The following is a 24,064-nucleotide window of genomic DNA, read 5'->3' as shown; positions in this document are numbered from 1 at the left end:
TTGCTTTCCATTACCTAGAAGAAAATAATTCTCTATTCTCTGCCATTTCCTGTGTTACTGAGAAACTATATCAGGATTCCTGCTTAGGAAAGATTTAAGGAAGGCTAAATGTAGTAGCACTTTTCTGCTTAACACAGCATGCTAGCAACCAAATATTCTCTTGCTAATAACAGCTCCTGTTTATTTTTTGCACTGGGATATTCCAGTTACCAAGTGTGAATTATGCCATGCTTTGTTTGGATTCCAATAAAAATCAAATTCACTCACAGTGATCTGATTTCATGCTTTCTCCCACTCTCATCCATGTCATTTTTTCCCCACAGTGGGCTCATCCAGCAGGGATGGGAGGAGACAGCAAGCAGCTCTTTGACCTTTCTGTTCAGTGCTATTTCAGGTTTCTGCCAGCAAGTAACACTGATGGAGTAACTCCACCATTCACTCATGTAACAGCCCACTCCATGCACACCACCTCTCCAACACGCAGAGATGTGATGGCTTTCGGTGGGAAAAAAGTGTACTATTAGACCTACCAGAGTCATCCTCGGTCTTTAAAATGTTAAACACCTTCCACAAGGTTCATATGTTGCTTCTTAATGAGAATTTGGGTATCTGCTGCAGAGGTTTTGATTCTCATCACTTTGAAGACTAGGGAGCCTGAAAGCACGTGAGCTGCTAAATCCAAACTGCATGATGAGCATTCTTTTAAGTGCTGGATTTTTAGCAATCTGAACGTGAGTTTCAGTGAACTTCATGGATAGTGGTCAGGGCAGAGCTTGCCTTGCCTTCAAAATCCTTTCCATTCCAATCCTGTCCCATCCCCAGAGGACTGAGGGATCATAGGTTGAAAATCTGCCAGTACAAAGATGCAGGATGGGTTCCTTCTGTGTGGATTTTTTTTTTTTTTCCATTGCAGAAGATCTCCTATCTTAAGCATCACCGTTTTGTTGGCTTTTCTGAAGTAGGAAATTAGGGGAATTTCCTTCAGCCTTCCCCCCGCCCTCTTTTTTTTTTTTTTTTTAAAAAAAAGCGTGTTTTAACTTCTTTGGGTTCTATTCTATTACCTTAATGAAATAGGAGAAAATGAAATTCTGGCATTTTTTATGCACAATCTGTCAGAGATGGTTTTTAGTCCTAAGTTTTTCCCATGAAACCAGCTTCAGTGGGCTTTCTGTGAGGACACACAAATTTTATGTTCTTGGACACTGGAATGAGAGAAGTCTAATGTTTTGAAATATTTAAAAATTTTGCGGGAAAAATGACCCAGATATTTCTAAGTTTCCTAGCATAATAAAATGGGATCTTTACTATGGAAGATTCAAACAGAAATGTTGTAGACATCTCCCAAACCTATGCTTTTAGAATAATACATACAATTTAGATCCCTCCTCATGCTTTTACAACAATATATAGAATTTAGATGCCTCTTACCACTTTCAAAATGAAACACTGAATAATTTTACACCTTACACTATACAGGTAAATGATATCCTTATAATTTACTGTGACACAAATATGCATTTAGGATCTCAGACTTCAAATAAAGTGTACAGTAAAAATAAAACATTTCTCTCTCATAAGCTTTTGTTGTTGCTAAAGCTAAAATTTGCTGAGAAAAAGTATTCAGGGTGAGGCAGCTGTTAGAGAGTGAGGGGACAATGTATCCGACTTCATCAGGTCACTCGCTTCCCTGCTTTGGACTGGAACCAGGCTGGTCCCCTCCAACAGACAGCATCTGCCTCTCTGGCACTGTCCCTGCCTGGGCATTTCCAGACTGGCTTCTGCGTCTGTCGCAACCATTAAAGCTTCTGGGTAACCTTTTGTCATTTTTATGTCATTTCCTTCAGATTCTGAAATATCTAAAGAAATTTTAACCTGCTTGAAAGTGAGGCACTCAAACAGTCGTGCTGTTTCTGCGAGATAAAATACAGGAGCTTATTTTGCACTGTATTATGTTTAGGGTTCTGTATTCCTGACATGTTACATTTTGGTTTGGACTTGTGGCATGACTGTGTCACCGCCACCCTTCTTAAGCAGAAGCAGATTGTCAAGAAAAGCACAAACAAACAAACAAGATAAATTTGTTTCAAATGTTTGTTTTTTTTTTTTTCTATAATGAGAGATAAAATACCTCACTTCCCGTTATACATCACTGAAGGAAAGGAGCGCATGGGTGCTTGTCCGGGCAACTCTGACGGTGGGCAGCATGAGTTACGATATGGTTGTCTTCCTAGGCAGAATGAATTGGGACTAGCATGTGTAAGAAGCTTATGTGAATTACACCAGTCACAGGGCATAATTTAACTTTTTCATAATTTTAACATGTATATGTTTTTATTCATGTATGAACATAAATTATGCATGAGTATGCTGGTTTTAGCTAACTTCTCTTCCTAATTTTGACTGCGTATCTCTTGTGGCTACATGTCAAAATACAACAGAGCCACACAGGGCAAGCACGATATAATGAATAAAAAACTAAAAGTCATATGGTTTGTTAGCTATGCACTCTTCTTGTGCGGGTTCCAAGGATATATGGTGATAGTATTTGGTCAAGGATAAACCTCAGGTCCAGCTTACATTCTCCATTTTCAGAAGAAAGAACTGGGAAGAAATTTACATTTTGCTGGACTTTAAATGTATGCAATGCATTTTAGAGAAGCTAGCTAGCTGTATGGTGCAATGCAGTATGTTTGGCTAGTATTAGTTTCATGTGAAAGGAGAGTGAAACATCCTCTATATAAGCATTTTTTCACTGTTTGTAGCTTGAAGTTCTATCTGAACCACAACTTCCTCAGGCTCTTGAACCCAAACTTCTTACAGTGGTCCTTTTTGTTCTATGAAAGCAAGCTGTCTATGTAGGCTCTAGGTAGGTAGATAGATTTAGATTGTGGTTTAGGTTTAGGTTTCTCTCTCTCTCTCTCGTTCCATCTGTCTCTCTCTCCCCCCCCCCATTTTCTAATTGTTCTACCTCAACTGAGCAGAATGAAGATGGAACCTCGTAATTCACCGTAGTAAGATTTTATGCTTAGAGACTCTGATATGAACAAACTATTGCTAAAAACAATCACAGTTTCTTCGTGTAATGAGCTACGTTTCAGGCGTTCATATAAGCAAAAGCACAGGTTTTAGTGGATTTATTATTTGGGCATTTACAGTGGCTGATTCTTTTTGTATCTGTACAACTGGTATAGGGTTTAACTTACTTTGGTTGTTGCTTTATCTGCATGTGCAGTTATTAACATAATCCAAATTCATTTTTATTATTCAGACATGCTAACATACATCTGTTTAAAACTCAGTTCAGCCTTACCTGTACGTAGCGATGGCTCCTTTGTAATATATAAAATACTGTAATAAGGTCTCCATTTATCTATAAAATACGAAAGAAAGATAAATTAAAGCAAGGCATCTCAAAACATATTGATTCTGTTTCTACAGAAACCAAACTCAGTGACTGTCAGCCGAAGATCCCAAGAAGTGATTTTCTGCAAATACATAAAAATCTGATGACTTATGCACTGACTTGTTCATAATTTTCTTTCACACTAGGGCTGTTGTGTGGTTTCCATAATGCTGTAAATCATGATTAAGCACATGAAAAAGATTGTTGCCCAAGATCCATTTTAAGCCAAGTGAAACATAATACAATATAAAATTTACATCATTTTCTTGATTAACCCTGATGAACCTTCAGTCATTACCCATTATAGTAAGAGCAAATTGGAAATGTTGCTTTGTTAATAAAACATGTATAGACGTTTTCATGAGTCATAGATTTGATGGTTACTAACAGCTGACACATTCATAATGAAATACTGTACTTTGGCTTTCCGTGAAAGTACAATACGACATAAAGCTCCAATCCTATGTCCAGGACTTCAGTGCTGTATTTTGGTGCCTTTTGGACATTGGATGATTTTGAAAGTTAGTCTAAAATCAAATGCACGGAGTATAAATATAGGCAAGAGTTTTCATGACCTTTACATTTAGGTACTGAATCTCTGTGTGTCTTTTACTCATGTTTCACAGGGGCTCTTAGCAGCACCAAGAGCGTCTAACAGCTTAAATTAAAACTACTTGTCTTTGTCATCTGTGGAAGTCTGTAAAGTTTTGCTCCTTTTGCTACTGTGCCAGGAATGTTTTCTAATAGGCATTGCTGTTATCTTTGTAGTGGCAAAGTGCTCTTAGATCTGGCCTTAATGATTCATTACAGTCTTTGCTTTTTCTGCTTTAAGTCAAGTTGCACCAGGCTGAATTGCTTGATAACGTTTTTCTACCTGTTACAGAATTTTCCATTTTTGTATGTTATGTGAAGTATACCTCAGTGTACTTCTCAATCCTGCAATTAGCTGTGGGTAGATGGATCGCTGTTCAGAGCCCCATGGAAAGAATAGGCTATTTCAGTTGCTAGAGCAAAATGGAAGCAAGCAGGTGGTTTTTTTTCTGAAAAAGACCTTTTTTCAAGAAAACAAATCATAGAGGCAAACCACAATTTTTCACAAATTTCAGGATACTTGTTTTCATGTTTTTTACTACTGAAACTAGCACTGAAATCCAGTTTTCGGTAAATACATCAATAAGAAGCTCAACAAGCATTTTGAATAAAGTATTAAACACTTGCTGCAAAATGTCAAACAGATTTTTAAAAGGCCAGATTTTTCTCATTATGTAAAAAATGTTCAGAACATCCCTAGAAATCACGCAATGATAGGAATAAATTCAGTTTATTGCAACGTTCAGTCTGTAAACTCTTCAGGATATGCACCAAGACTATATGAATAATTTGCCTATGTGTGGACATCCTCTACAGAGATGAGCCGGAGGGCTAATAAAAAAAAAATCCCTATAATTTTTGACTAATTATGACTGTAAGGATCCTAAAGAAGAAGTTTCAAGGAAAAAAATCACACGAGCTTGGCATATGATAACTGGAACAGTTTCCCATGCATAAGGATGCCATGGAAAGCAGAAATCATCATGGAGAAAGACAGACAAGTGGGGCGTTGTGTCTGACATCTCTGGCAGAGAAGCAACGTAAGAAGAAACTGGATCAGATATAGACATCATCAGGTTAGGTAAGGCCACATGTAGAAGCCCAGGAAATTCGGTAGTATTAGGTTAGGCTGAAAAGACGATTCCTTATTGATCCCCTCAGCTGCTGTATTTTTGAATGACAACATAAAAGCAAAATTAACCAAATCAAATGAAAGGGCTTCACTGTTCTTTGTCTGGTTTGTGCTCTTCAGTCTTGTTATTTTTTTTCTTTCCACTTGGAAAATATGGACGAGGATACAACAGGAATACTTTCCCCTATCTCATCTACAGTATCTGTTTTGTGACAGCTGAGATCTCCATTTAATTCCTGCAGGTTTTAAATATCATTTTGGATTGTGGAGAAAAAGAAACACCCATTTCAAGTGTAAGAGTATTAATAGTGGTGAATTTGTAACTTGTGAATATACCTTCAAGAAATATATTGTTAGAGCAGTGCAAAATTAAAAGGAATAGTAATATTCTGTTTCTAGCTTGACTCAGTGTCATTAATTGATCTTCATCCTTCTTAGGTATTTTTGCTAGCAGTTTTAGGGTTATAAAAAGCCACCACCAGCGTTGAACAGCAAAAAGAAAACAATAAGGCATTGAATATAGAATTACCCATTAATACTGAATGGTGAGTTTTTGGATATCTGTGTGTACTGTAGGTATGGACTGGTAGATTTTTATAATGTGATGATTTTTCCTGAAACTAAAAAAAATAATCGGAATTATGTCTCAACTTCACTCACTGGGCAAAACTTCACTGAGGGAAGAGAATGTGCATGTTTTGTCTATAGTGGACCTGGAAGAGGTGCTCTTGTACAAGCAGATGTTGAACTAAATTGGATTTTTTTTTAATGTTCTTTTGTTGTCATGTTTACTGCTCTGACTCAACAACCTAGATCCTGGTCTCAATTGCAACCCTAGGTTTTCTCAATATTTCAGTACGTATTTAAAATTCAGTCAGGTTGCATGCAAAGCACTCATGTTTTGGGAGCGTCAGATGTGTCCACCTGGGAGATAATAACTGCACCCGCAATTAGTCTTTCCTTGGTTCCTTCCAGTTGCCCAGTGTGAGCCCTCAGAAGACCTGCCTTGAACGCTCAGCTGCTGATTTTGCAGATATGGTATGAATATGTGCATTCTTTTGGTAGATGTGATCTATCTGCCTCTGAAAATATAACTCCCAGTTTTGGACTCGGAATTTCCAGGCGGATAATTAAAACAATCTCGCACCGTCCAGCCCGCACCTGCCACCGTGCGAGCAGCCGGCCTGGCTCGGCTCCCCCTGATTGTATTCATGTTTGGATGGTAGTGTTTCATGGTTAATACAAATCATAAACAGGCTGTAAAAGCTGAAGTGTCAATGAATCCTAGGTTTAAAATTGCTGGAAGCTGAAGTTTTAAAACTGATACTGCAAAGTGAAAAATGAAATTTAACCAGGCATTTTGGTGAAGGAAAAATAATTTATTGGATGTAAGATGAAAAGCTGTGAGAGTAAACATCAATCTCATCTTAGACACATGTCATTGATTGATGTTTGCTCTGTGCTGCTGCCTGGAGGTAAACTCTTTGAAATAGCAAAGTAGGTACTTTATCTGTCTGTGTATAGGAGCACAGTTTGTTAAGTTACTGCTTTTTTGAGACCGTGCTACATCTTTATGTTCAATCGAAGTGAAAACAGTAAATCAGAGTAATTGCTTTACCCCATGGCATTCCTGTTTGTAAATGGGAAAAAATACTGTAAAAATCCTCAAATTAACTTCTGCTGTTTAAGCTAGATAAAAAGTCTGAAAAAGGCAGTTGCAACCTGGGAAGGTATTTTATTGATTGTGCCACTTGTTCATCAAAGGCAGCCCCTTTGTTATAATGGAACTGATGGTTCAATCGTCATTAGGGAAAACATTTAACGCTCAAAAACGTAAGGTTGCCATCTCTAAGAGCTCCTCATAACCCATTAGCAAGTAGTTCACAAACAGGCATCATTTATACTTAGCTGGAAATAGAACTGGTACCAAGAAATTGGCCAGTGAAAACCATGGACACAGTGAAACAGAAAACAGGCATTAAATGGTAGCACTTCCAGCACTTCCATGTTAAGAACAGCAATTCAGCAAGCAGAAGAACTTGAATTGTTGTAATTAAATTGTCAGAATTAAGACTGTTTTCTAAAAATCTTTGGGGCTATTGCCTTTAAGAGGGCTCAGGCTGGTTAATCCTTTCGTGTTTTAAAATATTGCAGAGATACAGGAACAGCAGCACATTTAAATTCAGAACCCAATTTCCATTGTGAATTCAGTTTCATAATCACTGTCCTGCATCAGGGTTGGGCTGTTTTTTTACTGTGTTGTATAAGATTTTCCCTTGAGTTACGCTATTTAGCTACTTTGGCATAAATGTGGTAATTCAGGGGAGAATTAGACTATTAAATATTTAAGAAAATGTCCTTACTTCAGCCGGAAATTTAGTATATTGAATTGTGTGCCAGATTACAATTTGTAGGAGAATGTTGAGAATAATCAGTAAACCATTTTAAAATTTATTTTCTTGAAATAGTGCCTGTTTTTCATGGTTTTGAAGCAGTTCCAACTTTGTTCATAATTCAGAAATGACCGTGTGCTAAAATTTAATTTCCAAGATATATGTGTCCTCATGGAAAACTTTGTTCACAGGTCTAGTTTTATTCTTGAAGCGTACCATTCTTTTAGTCACTTACGGTGTGGGTGGTGTTTTGGAGTGTGTTTTTTTTTGTTTGTTTGTTTGGAACGTGATTGGCCCTGTACATCCCAGGGGATATTCGGGGACTCCAGCAGGCAGCTTGGGAATGATATCACTTCCATGAGACTGGGAGCGGGTGTTGCAGTCTGACGGCATTTTGTATGGAGCCTCTCAGTCTGATTATGGAAGAAGAAGGGTCAGTTTGGGCACAACTGGGGAAGTCGACAAAATCTGGGAAAGAAGCTCAGCCTTTGCAAATGGGATCTGGGTCTTCCCTAGCGAAGGTCTACCAGGAGCCCGCGGGAATGGCGTTTTTGCCTATTTAAGAAATCATTGCATGTTACCGTGAAGCGCCAGCTCTGCTTTTGCCATTAATAGGTCTAGGCTTCAGGTTCTGAAAGTTTTGTGCAAAGTGCCACACATAGCTGCTGGGGTGAAGGAGATCAGCCTCCGGGGTCAAAAACGTTAACTACAAATAAACAAGCTACTCCCACAAAGTCTGTATCGCAATATTTGTGGTGGGGAGGGGCTGGGTGTTGGAAAGCCCTCACAAATCAGGGAATAATGAACTAAATCTGTGGACTGGAAGATGATATTGGAAGGTCTGGAAAGGGAAAGGCCAGATAGCAGGTTACTGTAAACTCTAATGAGTTCAGTAATTGTTGCCTTCCTCTGTCGTGCTGGTAGGGCAGCCTCGGTCCCTGCCCTCTTCCTTTGCCAGAAGATAAACTGATGTGAGGCAAGGGGAGCGTGGATAGGTAGATTGAGGGCAATTTACCTCCCCGTGTCTTTTACAGTCTCAGAGATGCCAGCTGTTCTGAGAGTGGTGATCTCGTAGCAAAATAATGATGTCCTTCTGGAATCTCCCTGTAGTGAAGTGGTGATTTTGTGGTTTCTGAAAAGGTTGAGCAGCATCATTAATGCCCAACGTACCTCAGCGAAAGTGCTGTGCTTTAGGCTGTGGAGAGGGGCATCTTCCTCTGAATGCAAAACTTGGGCATTCCTTAAAACTGAAGGACAGGAGATTATATTTTGTGCATTATCCCCATCCAGTTCATTGTGGAGAATAGACTTTTTTATTTGAGGTGTTCTAAGTAGTGATGTCTGAGGGAGGTAAACTGAGTCAGAAATAGTGTGTTTAAAAAAAAAATAGGATAGAAAAAAAAGAAAAAGAGACTCTGCAATACTTAAAAATTTAGGCTTTTTATTTGATTGCTTTCAGCCTAGCCTGAGACTACATAACTCTTTGGATTTTGTCAGAGATTAAATCCAGTCCCAGGTTTTTCAGGTAAGGTTATTGCACTGCTTCCAGGCTGTCCCCTGAGCCATCTATGTCTATTTCTAATTAAGGGCTAAAGGAAACGGTTCTTGTGATATCAGGAGTAGCATGAGGAAAGCTATGAGCATTCCTGTCAGTGCTGTGGGAGGCTGGTGCCCGTGCGCCTGGGCTCTCCTTTTCAGGCTGGGCGCATGGGGAGCCACGCTTAGCCAGCACACAGCTGAAGAGCAGGTGGCCATCAAGGTAATCATCCAAAAGCCATCACAACAGATCAAAATTTATTAAACATAGCTGCTGTGCGAAGTTTGATGATCCATTGGCATTCTGATCCTAGAAGAAACAGAGATGGTAGAGCTGCTGCGACTGTGTCGTGGTGATGGTGTGCTGAAGGTGCTTCCAGCCTGAGACACTGGTATTTGAATGTAATTACTTGACATGTGCAGTATGTCTCTTGGCAAATCTTAGGGCTGAGATAAATCCAAGTATGTTTTTAAAGCAGTGTACTGAATTCGAGGTAGTGTAATTTTTATAATACGAATTTATTCATATATAACTTTTGCAAGTATTTGTCTTGTTACTCGTGCTTCAGTTCATGTCCTTTAAGCATGAATTTGAAAAAGATGCAGCACTTTAAAAATAACAACGTACCATTTAAAATCTATTTAAATTCATCCTTTTGGAGTTTGACCTATATAAAACAACTAGAAATGACATGGACTTTTGAGAGATGAATGGTTGCATATTCTTCAGTTTCCAAATCTTGCAAAAATGCCTCAACATTTTGGCCCATACTAGCAACATTTTTCATCAATAAACTGGTGTATGAGCATGCATATAACACATATATGTACATACATCAGTACATACACATGCTCCAATGGGGAAAAAGTCTCGAGTATTTTCATTAACTTGTTCTTCATGACTTAGCTATGGAAAAAGAACACAGTGTAAACAATTAAAAAGGTATATGTAAATTTGAGATTGTTTTAAATTACAAATTATAAAAAAAAAAAAGAGGAAAACTGTTAAAAAGAATAATTTTCCATTAACTGAAGTGTTTGCAATAAAGGCAATTACAGCAGTTGGCAGTATTCTCCTCGAACCAAAATAAATAAATACATTTGGTGGCATACGTTCAAGGAAATGTGATTGTTGCAATGTTCATGCAAATAAGGAGCAGCCTCACGAACGCTAGAGATTTTGCCATCTGGTACTACCAAAGGAATACAACTTTCAACTTGTAGCTCTTCCTGACTTACTGCTTATAGATGGCATATTAGGCATTGTCATGCGGTTTTGCTGTTTGCATAATCATTCTGAATTATTGCAGGTTGTGCATTGCGTTGCCAACAGTGAACTCGTTCGGGAAGGGGGTTCAGAGATCTGACGACTTGTATGTCTCCATCAAATACGTCTCCATCAAATATGTCTCCATCACATAAAGGGATAAAAATGTCCTTCCACTTTAGGACTATCACACCAGTGCGTTTTTAAATTTGTAGGAAGCCTAGTGAACAATGTTGCACTTGGTCACTTCCTAGAAAGCGAGTGGAGATCAGTATGACCATTAATCTCAGGGGAGCTGCCCATCTCTATTTGAGTGCAAGCTGGAGTCCAAACGCAAGGCGTCTCAAAGAGCCAAGAGGTTCTGGATGGGGAAACATGGCTGAGGATGAAATTGCAGATCCCTGAAACGCCAGGAAAACCCAGCGTGAGAAAGATTATTCATGGTGGCAGAAAGTCTACTTTAGACACAGAGAGTGTTGTTACTGGTGGGAGTACCCTCAGAGAGAATGATGTAACTGAGGGCCATTGCTCACGTAGTGGTAAATGACAACTGCTCTGCCTCTGACCTTGGCGGTGCGTGCAGTGGATGATCTCCGCTCGCAGGGACTCCATGGGGAGGCCTTCGCTATCCCCTTCTTCCTGGAGGAAGGTGTTTTCCGTGCCCAGAACTCTGCCCCTACGATTGCCTCTCATGACGCTGCTTTTCAAAGAAAGAGTGTTGGTGCAGATAACATGCATCACTTATGAAAAATATGGGATAAAACCAAAAAACCTTGACCACTTGTAAGTGGAATAAACAGTCTCCAACCTGCTGTACTGTAACCCTGCGTTTCACAATAAACTCCTGTGTTTGAGAACCCTGCTCGGCATTTGGCATCTGTCCTCAGATGCCCTCAGACCCATCAGAAGGGTCTACCAACTCAGTCCAGTTGCCAGAATTGGCAGCATTAACAAGTAAACCTAAGATACTGTGTTTGTTTGGTGACTGTTTTTTAAATACCAATAGCGACTAACATATCCTGGGTATTTTCAGCCCTCTCAAGTCTTGAATTAGGATCAGATAGCTGTTGGCCTTTTTGCTGCCTTGCCTGAGGCGTGCTAGGTAACATCACGTGGGTAGCTGATGCAACATATGTTTTGCTAACTGGGAAGCTGGTTAGCAAGACAACCTTTTTCTTATTAACACATGGTGCACTTACATGACATTAATATGTATTTCTACTTTACAGATTTACAGTGCCAGAAGAAAGGCATTAGCTGAGCTAAGCAAAATAGGCAATCAGCATACTCGTCACATTGTCCTGAAATAGCACGTAAACCTGATCAGACACATTGGTTTCCTTTGTGTGGAGAATAAAACGTACCAGACTGAAATGTGCAAACCTGTGTTGTTGTCGGGGAAATTCGGGGAAAGGATTTTCTGTTTTATGTTGTCATGCATTAAACCGGAATTCTGAAAAAAAAAAAAAGTAGTTGATTTTTATTCTGGATGTCTATATTGGAGCCAGACTAGATAATTTCTAAAAATCAATACTGTTGTGTAATGCAGGGATTTTATTCTCTCTCAAGCTACACTCTACCAGCCGTACATATGCTATCGTGCCAGTATTCATTTATTCATGCTCTGAAGTTGTGATAGTGTCAAATCCATCAGAAAGAGGAATTGTTTCAGCAGTAGTTTCACGACTTGGCTGATTAACAGAGATCAGAAGAAGCAGCCTAACTGTGGAAACCACTACAGCATGTAGTTTTAACAGCTCTTTAGGGAGCTAGTTAATGAAAGAATCACTACAGAAACACATCCGTGTGAAAAAAGGAGCATTCTCATACAACACTCAGAGGATATGTCATAAGTGGAAATATGTTCATAACTTCTATTTACTCATAGCTGTAATTACCATCTGCCTTAAGAGTACTTCCAGTCTTTGTCAAAGTTGCCTAGATATTTCCTTTGTCACATTTCAAGCAGAGAAGTTCTGCACAGACTAGATCCTGCCCTGTGATTTCTTTTTTATTATTCTGTAAGAATTTAATTATCTATTCTCTGTGTGAAGAAAGCACCAGCATTCCCAGAGACCTGAGCCTCCCCAGCCTGCTTGGACTGGCATTCATCTGATTCATGTTCTTGCTTATTTTTGCCATCTGTCTGCAAACCAGAGTTCTTCACTTTTAAATTCACTCTGGTTCATACCTTGCCTGCTAATTTTTAACTCTTAAAAAGCTATTTGTCTTTTTGCTGCAGTGTCTATGAGCCGGATAGAAACGTGCTACGAAGGAAAGAATGGGAAAGGAGAAATCAGGAGGCCCAGCAGGAGGAAGGCGCGTTTAACACGAGTTACTCTCTCTTCAGTGAACCATACAAGGTAGATGCTTCCCAGCTGGGTGGCTCTTTATTTATTTATTTATTCCACAGTACAAAAACGCAGCTTGCAGAAAGCATTGTCCAGGTTTCAGCACCATCCCACAAGTGTTAGCCTCACAAAATTCACATAGAATGTTTATGGTTCGTTGAGACTTGGATTTTATATGTATATATATATACACACGCACACACATACATACATATATGTGTATATTAACTTCTTATAACATTCAGTAGTGCTCGAGAATAAAATAAACTGGAAATATCCTAACAGTATTTCAGTATTTGAGATGGAATTAAAACCAGGAGGTGAAGGTGACGGTGCCCTGTTTTTGCAACCTTTAGAAGAGAACAATTGTGTTAGAATTGCGTGTGAAGGTCAAGCAATACAGTAAACATTTTGCTCTGGCCAAGGTTAATACAATGAAATATTTTGGTGTTTGCTTTTTGTTTTTTTCTATAAACAATACCAGCAGCATTTGTCTGCTAGACGTTTTTTGCCCTCACCAAAGGCAGAAGTAACTTCTGAGTCCCAACTCCCTGTTTTATTCCTCATGGTAACGGTAGCATGATGAGGCACAACCTTCTCTCCCTGTCCTCTGTGAGAAGGGTCAAGCAGGATCTTCTGTACTTAACTGCTGTCTCCAGAAGCCTGCAAACAAAGCCTTTGTGGACAGGACCAGAGACCGGTATCCCACAGGGGCTGCTCGTCTCCCTCAGCTAACCCAGTGACTTTGCGCATCAAAGCATCGTCGTGTATTGTCTACTGTGCCCTTCCAGTAATGCCCAAGTTACTGTTATAACTAGCACACTGTGAAGCCTTTCCCTCCTTGCAGCATCACTTGTCCTTGATGCTCTGGGTGCTTCAGTGCCTCTTGTCTCGGAGTCCTATTTGGGACCTGGCACTTGGCTTCTGCACCTGACTTCAGTGCTTCTGTGCTTCTGCCCGTGCCCTAGGGTCAGCTTTTAGCTTGCTGTTCTTCCAGATTGTTGTTTGTTTCTAGTCCCTAATAAAAAAGAAAGATCTACCGCTTTCAAACCGTGTCCCTTGATACAAGACAGCTCCGTCTGCCTTGAAGCTGACCTCCAGCTGCCCAAATTTCAGATTCATTACAAAGGCATTTAGAAACCATGGGAAATGTCTTGAACTCCTCCTCAAGGCTCTACTTGAAAAAGTCTACTGTGAAACCAATCAAGGGCTAATCTATGGAAAAAAAGCCTGAAAAGCTTAAGTCAGCTGTGTGTTGGCATTTAGTGAGGGCTCTGCTGTGATAGGGACTAATGATTTTCCATTTGGTAGGTCCAATCAAATGGACCTCTCACGAAAAGGGCCTGTCCTTTTGCTGGGTCCCTGATACCATTTTGTCTGTGGTACCTAGAGTTGGTAATACTGAGGCTCAAATCACTTTTAACAGTGGTATAGTTGGAATATTTTATGCAGTTGGATTATTAACTGTGTGCCAATGTGCTGATTGTTACACAGACTTCATGTGTTCACGGACACACCAGTAGTTTCTGGGTTATGATGTTTGAAGGCACTTCTCTACAACCACAGTATAATTCTATCAACTTTAATAGAAGTGGATGAAAAATCATTGCCGTCTCTAGAAGCAGAGAGGATAGTGAGTGGATATTCCATGGGGAGAGCCGAATAATGGCTCCCTCCGTTCTTCTTATCTTTAAACACTATGTCCCTAGTTTGGACAAGCATGTAAAGAAGCTGACTTTGTGAAGGAAACATGGAGAAAGGCAAAGCCCGGGACAACAGTATAACTCACCCACAGCTCTGCTGGAGTGACAGTCATGGCTGCTTGGGATGACCAGTCATTCTGACAGTATCGGACACCAAAACTTCAGCAGTGGCGTACTCTGAATGTCAAGTCTACGCTGGAAATGGACTATTGGACTGTTTGAACTCATCCGAGCATTTGTGAACCTTCAGTGTGGGGGTGCAGAGCTGTGGCTCGGACATTTTGGTCTTACGGTGGAGAGAGGCTAACTGCAAAAGAGGAAACCTTTCTGCGAAAGCAAAACTGAAACCCTCTCTTAATGTCTTTAAAGACCATGTTCAAGTTTTAGACATTTCCAGAGGGGAATGAAGTTACAGCAGACATTCGCTGCAAGCTCTGATTAAATTCAGTATTCCTCTGCACAGCTTGAGAAACATGAGCTAAAGCCAAAGGATTTGCCATTCAGAAGGTCATATCTGAAAATCAAAGGCAGACTGGAAATCTCCTAAATCTTATGCCCTCTCTCACCTTGACATGTATCTCTCCTCCTGTAACATCAGATTTTCTGAAAAATCCTGACTCTTTGGGTTACCCCTTGTCCTGTTCAAAGTATCCATAGCAACCCTTTATGAAGGATTACCGGAAATCCAGTATCTTTTACTTAAAATGTCTTTTACAGGGGGTGAAAAAATAGGAAATTCATTCTGGATATTTCCTGGACAAAGTGCCTTGCCTCATCAACCGTATCAGTATTATTAATGAAGAAAAAAATTCTGATGGCCTTCCATGCAACCCTCAGGTTTATTTTTAGAAGTGTCAGATCTTGCAGTCTTCAAATGCATGGATTCATCTTGCGTTGCAGAAGAATATCAGAGCACTGTAAGTTAGAAATGTTTGCACAGAATGCTTTTCCTACTTACTCATTTTGTGATCATGTTTTCCCTATGTGAATGATTTAAAGAAGGCCAACAATATTTCAGAGCAAATAATAAGACAAACTGTTACATCTAAAGCTCGTAACAAGTTACCTCAGATCTCCTCTTGTTCCCGAGAGGATGTACGTGAACTCTTCTGGATGAGATCAGCTCAGCACAAAATCTTCTCACCTAAAGTTGTTCTCGGTGTATCCAGAAGGAATAAACAACACCAACCAGTTGTCGGCATGTGCTGTGGTACTGGCATTAGATTGGTTTGCTGCGATTATTCTTCTGATTATCTGGGATCTCATAATATGAAGTGTCTCTGTGTGACCCTTCACATCATATCAATATAGAAGACAGACTGCTGGATTTTCTGGGCTAGTGATAGTCTACAGATCATCTGCAATTAGGCTTTTATTTCCTTCCCATCCAAATAGCAGCCATCAGAAAGAATAGACCTTCTGTTAGGGAAGTTGGACTTCCTAGAGGCAAAACTTGCACATAATTCTCTTACGTTCATAGACCTAGAGGCAACTGGGTGAAGAGCTGCTCCACAAGCTGTCTGTGCTGTAGGAGACTTGTGGGGTGTCAGGGGCCCCAATCCATTTGGTGGTCCTTGTCACCATGCTCCTGGCAGGGAGGGAAACCTCATACGCATGCTAGCTGAATCAGACTGGGTGCAGGCCCAAGGGTAGCTCTGCCTCCATAGAGGGAAGCTGGAAAAATACCTCTCCACAAGATATCTACATGAGGTGGAAGATCCACTGGAAGCGTGGAAGACATCCACTGGGTAAAAGGCAAATTTTCTGTGCCTCCTGGAAAATATTTCTGCTAGTTAAGGAGACGCCCAAGTGTAGAAGCCGTTTCATTGACCTCAAGAGACACATGAGTATATCTCCAATGTTCTTTCTTTTCAGATGTATGTGAAGCTTCCCACTTTTGAAGCCTCGTTAATAATTTCGTCTTCTTTAGGACATCGATGTGATTCCCGTGAAGCAAAGGAACTCCCTTTCTTTAAGCTACTTGCTGGCTGTGAATTAATGTTTCATATTTCTTTTCATAGCAGATTACTGTCCTTCTGACAACAACAGCTGCATCTGCAGGGAGAGGATCAGGCTGTGGTGGTTGAGCCATCTTATTCCAAGTTTGCAAAGCAATGTTTCGGATTGCAAAACACTTCTGAGTTTTTTCCTTCCCAGTTCCCTTCAATATATATTACTGATATATATTCAACTCTGTCAGCATTGTAACAAATGCCTATCAGAAAGCTAGCTGTAGTGTATTTTACGTAGTTACGAGGTAGTGTCCTTGAAATTTGAGGGGACAAGTTTCAAGCAAGACAGGATCGCTTCTACTGCCTGACTCAGGAATGCATCCACTGCAGTCCTCTGAAAGTTAGCATGTGGTAGTCACAGCACTCATTTGCAGGGCATTTTTGCTTGGACTCAGGTCTTTTTATAGCATACCTTAAAAAGACCATTCTGAACTAGGGGAGTTTCCCTTACATTTTTATTTGAGTGACTCAATTTTATTTGAAGGCTTAAAAACAAAAATACCTTCAATTTCCAGAGTGGCTGATGTTGCTGCTACATCTTTCATATTTTTTAATATAACTTTAAGGGGGTCTTCTCCACTCCCTTTACTCTCTTCTTTCTCCTCCATTCTATTTTCCTCTAAAACAGAGAGTCTTGAGATGAAAGCGTGGCCTTCTGAAACCAAAGAGAGTTTTCCATCCAGACCCCATGTCTGGAAGAGAGAAAGGAGACCACCAATAGCTCATTACCATCTTCCTCTGAAAATGTAAAGCAAAGAACATCACACACCTGAATCTTGGCATGCTTCAGAAAAATCTCTGCTGCATAAATGCTAATGATACACCCTTTTGCTTACAGTGGCTTTTTAAAGAAAGAGTTTTCAGTCTTTTTCAGTATGTTTTATTTGCTTGTTTTGCTTCTTTGTGGAGCTTCTGCCTTTTCAGTCAGGAAGTTAATGGATGATTTTAAAGACAATGATTGATCTTAAAGGGGAGGGAGGGTGGCTGTGTTCTCCCTGCTGCACACAGCAAGCACTGAGCAATGTGAAGAATTTGGGCGGTTCCGTTCACCTTTTTTTTGTAAAGAAGAGAGTGCCCTGGATCAAGCATCCTGTCAGAGTATTTTCAAGGAAGGGATGTAATCATCTGTAGTTCTCCCGCTGTCCCATGAGCTGTCTTCAGGTCACCTCAGAGTGTTTGGTTGGCTTAGACGAGTGAGTTCATTCAGGGCTTACATTGGATGTTGTGTGGCTTACCAGATGCCATGTGAAAACTTGGCAGGCAGAGAGGAAGTTAGGAATGCAATGTTTTCATTCACAGTTGAAGGAGAGCTTGCACTGGGCTATAGGAAAAGTTTTATCATGGTCAGATTTAATCCAAACCATTCTGTGTAGTTGCAATAATAAATTTTCTAGTTTCCAGGTAATATACTTTAACTACAGCATGATACCAGTGATAGATTTCTTTTTTTTATATACTCTAAGGCCTTTTATAGCTTTTCCAGTTCAGGGTAGATTTAAGATGTTGACAAGTGTCTTCAGAGACAATAAGGATTTTCGATTTCATCCCTCAACGCCACTGCTGAATAAGGCAGTGCTACTTCAGTAAGGATTTCAGCAGAAGCACGCAGGGAATTTTGTTTTTCTTATGTTGGCTGTTGCAGAACACTCGATTTTTGTTTTGCAGACTAACAAGGGGGATGAGCTCTCGAACCGTATCCAGAATACGCTGGGCAACTATGATGAAATGAAAGACTTGTTAACTGACCGATCGAACCAGAGCCACCTTGTTGGGGTCCCAATACCTGGGGTTCCTCAGATGTCTCTCCCCAAGCCCGATGAACATCTTATTGTAGACTCGAGGCCGCCGCCTCCTCCTTCCATTTCCAGCACTACTTCTTCCACACCAGCAGCCCTACCTGCCCAGCAGAGCAAAAGCACCACGATGGGTTGGCAGAAGGCTGGGCACAACGCTTCTTCGGATGGCCAGCAGAGAGCCAGCAAGCATGGGCACCGGTCGCTGGAGTCACACAAGGGTGACTTCAAACTGACAAACCAAAAATCCAGTCTGGAGAAACTAAAACGCTACACATCGAGTCCCACCTCCTCGTCCTCCTCCTCCTGCTCCAAAACTGCCCAGCAAAGCTCGGTGAGGGCCACGCTAGGAGAAAACGTCAACAGAGTGCAGCAGCCAGCGAAGCTCAATGGTAGCTCAGAAGGAGGAGCTCAAGCGCAAGAGAGGCCAGCAAAGCACGGTGGCAGGCACTGTGTCCAAAACTTTCCACCCTCTCTTGCTTCGAAGCCCAGTCTGGTTCAGCAGAAACCGACAGCTTATGTAAGGCCAATGGATGGTCAAGACCAGGCTCCTGATGAGTCTCCAAAGCTGAAGTTACCAGCAGAGACGACCAAGTCGTATAGGGGAGTGCCTTCTAATAAGCCTGATTCGGCTAGGACCAAGTCAAAGATAGCCAAGTTCAGCATTCCTAAGCAAGAAGAGGTAAGTGTTTTTATGCTTTTTGTGACATTCCCCCTTGGATGGATGATGATGGCTTGAAACTGCAAATTGCATCTGTCTTGTCACAAATTTTCAATATATTAGTTTGCACGTTTAATTTTTTTTAGTAACATTGATATATTGTATTGCAAATATCAGCCTCACAGTAATGTAAAGATATCTCAACAGTGAAATACTCGCTATCTTCAGGACTGCAACATCTCCTATGATGGCACTATATATTATATGTATATAATTATTTATATTTTTACATATTATTATAAAATAATAATCTATATTATTTCACTGACTTTTTTCCTTACTGTCTACATATAAAGTCTGGATATTTTTAATTCTTTTTTTTTTTTGCTAGGCTTGGCTATTACTTCTAACTGTTCATATTTTGTTGACTTTTTTCTCTTTGGCAATGATTAAATGAAGTGCTTGTGATCAGAAGTAGTTCTGCCATCTTCAATGATGTCAAAGTAGTTTCACAATCTAAATAAATTACTCAAACAATATGAGATCTGTGGAATAGAGGACAATATAGCAATGAGACTCTTCTTTTAGTTCATAGTATCTGTTTCTGTTTCAAACCGATTTCTAAGAAGATTGAGGTTTTCTTCCTAAAGAATCACTATCTATAGAAACCCAGCCACACTACAAGTATGGGAACATGTCTGAAAAAGCTCCTAGACAACATTTCTGTTATCAGCAGTAGATATGAAAGATTTCTGCTTGGACTTATTTTATGTTCATTTATTTCACATTCCGCCTATGCCAGCAGGACACCTTGCTTTGTCACTGGTCTGTTCTGTTTGAGCTTTGTGGATGTGGAGGAAATGGTTGGTTTTGGCAGAATGAAGGGTGATTTTTTTTTTCTTGGATGTATTCAGAGGCCTATATGCCAATACAAAGATGGTCACGTCATCCTCTTGTACAAATTGGTAGAGCTCCCATGACTTAAACAATTTATAGTATTTATAGGACTAAACAGCTTGATTTGACTGAATCACTGGGACTTTCTCAGAGCACAGATACTGATTGTTTACTCTTATTTGACAGCTGTGGTGTGCCTTGACATGTTTTTAGCCTTAATGTTTTTGTTTCTGGCATTGTTAAAGGAGAGGAAAAATCTAATCTTTGGTAGAGTTCTCTGACGTCTTAATGCCTGTTTTTCAGAAATGGACTTGACTGTTGTATTCCCCCTTCGGTTTGGTTTGGGAAAGAAATCTCTCTGGAAGCAATTACTTCTCTCAGCTCTTCTAGGCATTATACCCATGTGGTTTTTCTCAGTTAAAGTTCCATTAGTTCCAAACAACAAGGAGGTGATATGTTGTTCCTGGCCTCTCAAGCCAGATTTGATACTCAAATTTAGTATTCACAAACTGCTGTAATTGTGCAGATAGATCAGGTAATGGCAGATACTAATATCCGTTTAGCTATTATTACATCTTTCAGACTTGTGTTTCTATCTGCAAGAGGGAAGCATCGTTAGAATTAAAGATGCCTGTGGCAGTTGTCTGGATCTTTCAAATTTTCCCCCTTTGCATGTATGCAATACTCTAAGGACTAGTTTGGGAAGGAGTTTTGATAGGCAATCATTTGTTTGTCTGAAATTCAGATTTTACCATTAGCATTCCAAATTTGACTACCTCAGGAAGGAAAACTTTAATTTGTTATATGTAATCCATACTGATGCATAAGGGTAAATTTATACTGCAGTTTCTAGACATGTAGAAGTATTTCAGATTCCTTTAAACCAACCTACTTAAATGCTGATGGCAATGCAGGCAATGGTAGGAGAGGGTGGACTGCGAGATAGCTACTAAAGTGTTCACCACCTTCCAGATTTTGCAAGATGCAGTATTTCCAAAACAGTATTTGATAGCATCATATAAACATTTAGCTGAAGATGAAGGAAGTGGACAAAAAACATTGTCTGATAGGTTAAAAAAATAGCCAAGAGATTATAAAAAATGTTGGACATATTACTCAGAAGAAAACAATAGGTACTGTTGTTGTTGGGGTTTGAAACTTGAGCTAATGAAAGACGGTGTTTAGATGTGAAGGACTGAGAGTCTTGGTGATAAAAGTGCCCAGCTTTTTTTTCCTTTATCCTGACATTTCCTTTGTTCTAACATTTTCCATCCCAAGTGGCACAAGATGAAATTGGTAACCCACTGGTATTGCTACAAGGAGAGGTATTGACCAAGACTGAAAGTTTTTTCAGTCAGTGTTGCCTAATCCACCCTCCCTTTAATTTTCAATCATACTTCTTTTTATTTCAAAACATTTTTCCATTCCTGTTATTTGTATCATATGTCTCCTAGTACAGTTTTGTAAGAATTTTTGTGTGTTTTTTAAGTTTCTGCTTTCAAACTCATAAAACTTCCCCTTTGCATCCAATGTTCACTGCCCCCTATTAGAGATAGAAGTTTGAAGCTGCTCTCAGCACAAAAGCTGTCATGGTCCATGTGAACATTTGCAGGCAAAATGAGGTCTCTCTTGTTCAGGCTGGAGCTAAAGGCGATGGCCAGGAAAGACCTTGCATCCCTAGAGATCATGGGATGGCCAGAAGAGAAGAGATGCCATACAGGATGATCATGAGGGAAAGCAGGCTGATAAGTAGGCTGGAATGGTGTTTGGGAAGCTATATGGAAACAGAAACGAGAGTGGCAGAAAGCCGCCTAGGAGCAGTCATAAAAATATGGGAAGCAGGAGAGGGGCAGAGAGCTTGGGGATAGGGTATCTGGAGTGCAGGTGGTGCAGCGAGGCTTGATGTCTGCTAAAATAAAAGATGTATGTGGCTGAGATGGGCTAGGAAAGGCCGTTAGTGTGCTCTGGGTGCTTAGTGCAGACAACCCTGTGAGGCTCATAGTCAGTTTGTTGTTCACCAAGACTCTCAGGTCCGTCTCTGCAGAGCTGATTTCCAGCTTGTCAGCCTCTAGCCTGTGCTGCTGCTGGGATTATTCCTCCCCATATTCAGGATTTTATGTTTTCCTTTGTTGATTTTGAGGTTCCTGCCAGCCCATTTCTCCAGCCTATCAAGGTCCCTCTGGGTGGCAGCATGACCCTCTGGTGTATCACCCACTCCTCCCAGTTTTGTATCATCTCCAAACTTGCTGAGGGTGCCCTATCATCCACATCGTTAACGAAGACGTTTTACAGCATTGGCCCCAGTATTGACTGTGGGGGTGCACCACTAGTGACTGGCCTCCAGCAGAACTTTCTGCCACTGATCACCACCCTCTGGACCACTTTTATAGCCTTTGCTTTCTGTCTGCACGCCTAATTTTGCAATTACGCTTTTTATTTTTTTTCCCCTACTTTCAGCTCTTAAAATATGCTCATAGTGGTACCATGGTCCAAAACCTGTACTTTTCAACTTGGCCTAGACAAGTTCTGCAGCTGCTTAACTGAACTGAAAACTGAACTGCAGGAGGCTGTGAGGGAAAAAGATGCAAGTAGGGGAAGCAAGATATGAGTGCAGAGTGTAGATGTGAGATAAAAGATGAGACTCAAAGGAGGAAAAATTGGGGGGCAGGAGGCAGAGGAGAACCTGCCTAGCCTGACAAAGTAGAGAAGTGAATGATAAGAAATGAGAATTGGGGCAACTCCTGCAGAATAGGTTTTCTTTTATGGGGCACATGAAGTGATGAGCACTCCTGTGTGACGTTTCAGTTTTATTTTCAATGTCATGTGGCTATAGGCAGCTTCAAATTCCACATAAAAAACCAGGAAACAAGAATATATTGTTATAAATCTCCCGATTTGTGAGCCCACATACTAATGCGTTTGAGTCCTCTGCTTCCATGCACTTGTGTTTAGCTTATAGTACTTTACATAGTCTGTCGGTATATCTAATATCTGTGCTTTCATTTGTGCTTACCAGTTTGAAGGAACCATCAGTGGAAAAATAAACACATAATGAAACAAAGTTAAGCCTCCCTGTAAGAACTGAAGAATAAGAAGCAATGTCATGCAAACTGTATGTGTCTTCAGTAGGATGCAAAATCCTCTTCTGTACATCCCTTGAGGTTTTCAGAGAAACAGGGCACGAAGTTGGCTGCAGCACAATTATTATTCACTGGAAATAAAAATCACTTGAATACAAATTATAGACCATTACTTTTCAATACATGAAAAAGGTTGATTTTTAATGTAGTTCAATACATCATTTAATATTTTTAATCAGTTTTGGAAAGCCTTCAATATCTTGACATGGACTGAAGCTTATAATTTTTTTTTAAATTGTTTTAATGAAAATAACTTGGATAGACTTGTGTGTAGAAAGGTAGCAGTTACCCATTTGGGAATTTAATCTTTAGGATCCGGGTTCATCAGTGTTAATTGGAATCCATACTCAACCTCCCAGTCCTTCCAAAATTATCATACTGCTCTGTAGAAATGATAGCTTATCATCTCAAGTATTGCTATTTCACATTTTGAACTACTTAGAAATTATATTGCTGTAGGTAAAAACCTACTGTACTGGATGGAAGGGAAGAGAAATGTGATACCAGCGTATAGAGGAAAAGAGGCAGGAATAACAACTGCCTTTATTTTTAAAATTTCGTTATGAGTGAGACAATAAGAAAAATGTAAGATAGCAAATCATATTCTTTATATCTGAGTTCTGTCTTTTAATTTCATCTTATAGGCTGCGTGCTGCTTTTTTTATTACATTGAGGAAGTCTTCTCTATTGTCCTTTGCTTGCTTCTCTAAGGGTTATGGAGCAAGGAAATTGAGGTTGTATTCAAAAATGACTACCAATCCATGGTCAAAAGAATAGATTTGGTTCTGTTCAGCTTGGGAACACATTTATGTGAAATGTAGGTAAGGTCATCATGAGGACATGTTCTTATTCCACTTCACGGAGTACTTACACAACTTCTGCAGCAGAAGTGATGCATGATAGATTAAATGTTGAATCTTTTTTTTCTTTCATTTTTGCCCTGGCCTTACTCAGGCAAATTCTTATTTGCCTGGCTAAGATGGTACTCTCTGCAGTCATTCTCATTCAAGTGGCTATATATAGCTATCAGCATCTGGCACATGCTCTAGCAAATGTTCTTTAAATCTGCAATCTTTTTCTCACCTATCAGTTCTGTACCCGTATATTAATTAAAAAAAAAAAAAACACAACTCTTTCCTCCTCTTCTTCCCTCCCTCTGAAAAAACTCTCCCAAATATGGAATTA

At 40.0% G+C, this 24,064-nt stretch overlaps 1 protein-coding gene across 1 annotated transcript in view; it reads left to right on the top strand.

The window, feature by feature from the left end:
• Positions 1-24,064, top strand: part of AFF3 (ALF transcription elongation factor 3) — a 340,164-nt gene that overhangs the window by 36,848 nt on the left and 279,252 nt on the right. Inside the window, 2 exon segments of the mRNA XM_086615772.1 lie at positions 12,565-12,685; positions 18,054-18,863. Of these exon segments, the coding sequence (XP_086471898.1) occupies positions 12,565-12,685; positions 18,054-18,863 (931 nt within the window).

The sequence above is a fragment of the Tauraco erythrolophus genome, chromosome 1 (assembly GCF_009769465.1).
Source record: "Tauraco erythrolophus isolate bTauEry1 chromosome 1, bTauEry1.pri, whole genome shotgun sequence".
NCBI lineage: Eukaryota > Metazoa > Chordata > Aves > Musophagiformes > Musophagidae > Tauraco > Tauraco erythrolophus.
This window is presented reverse-complemented; position numbering and strand designations above follow the sequence as displayed.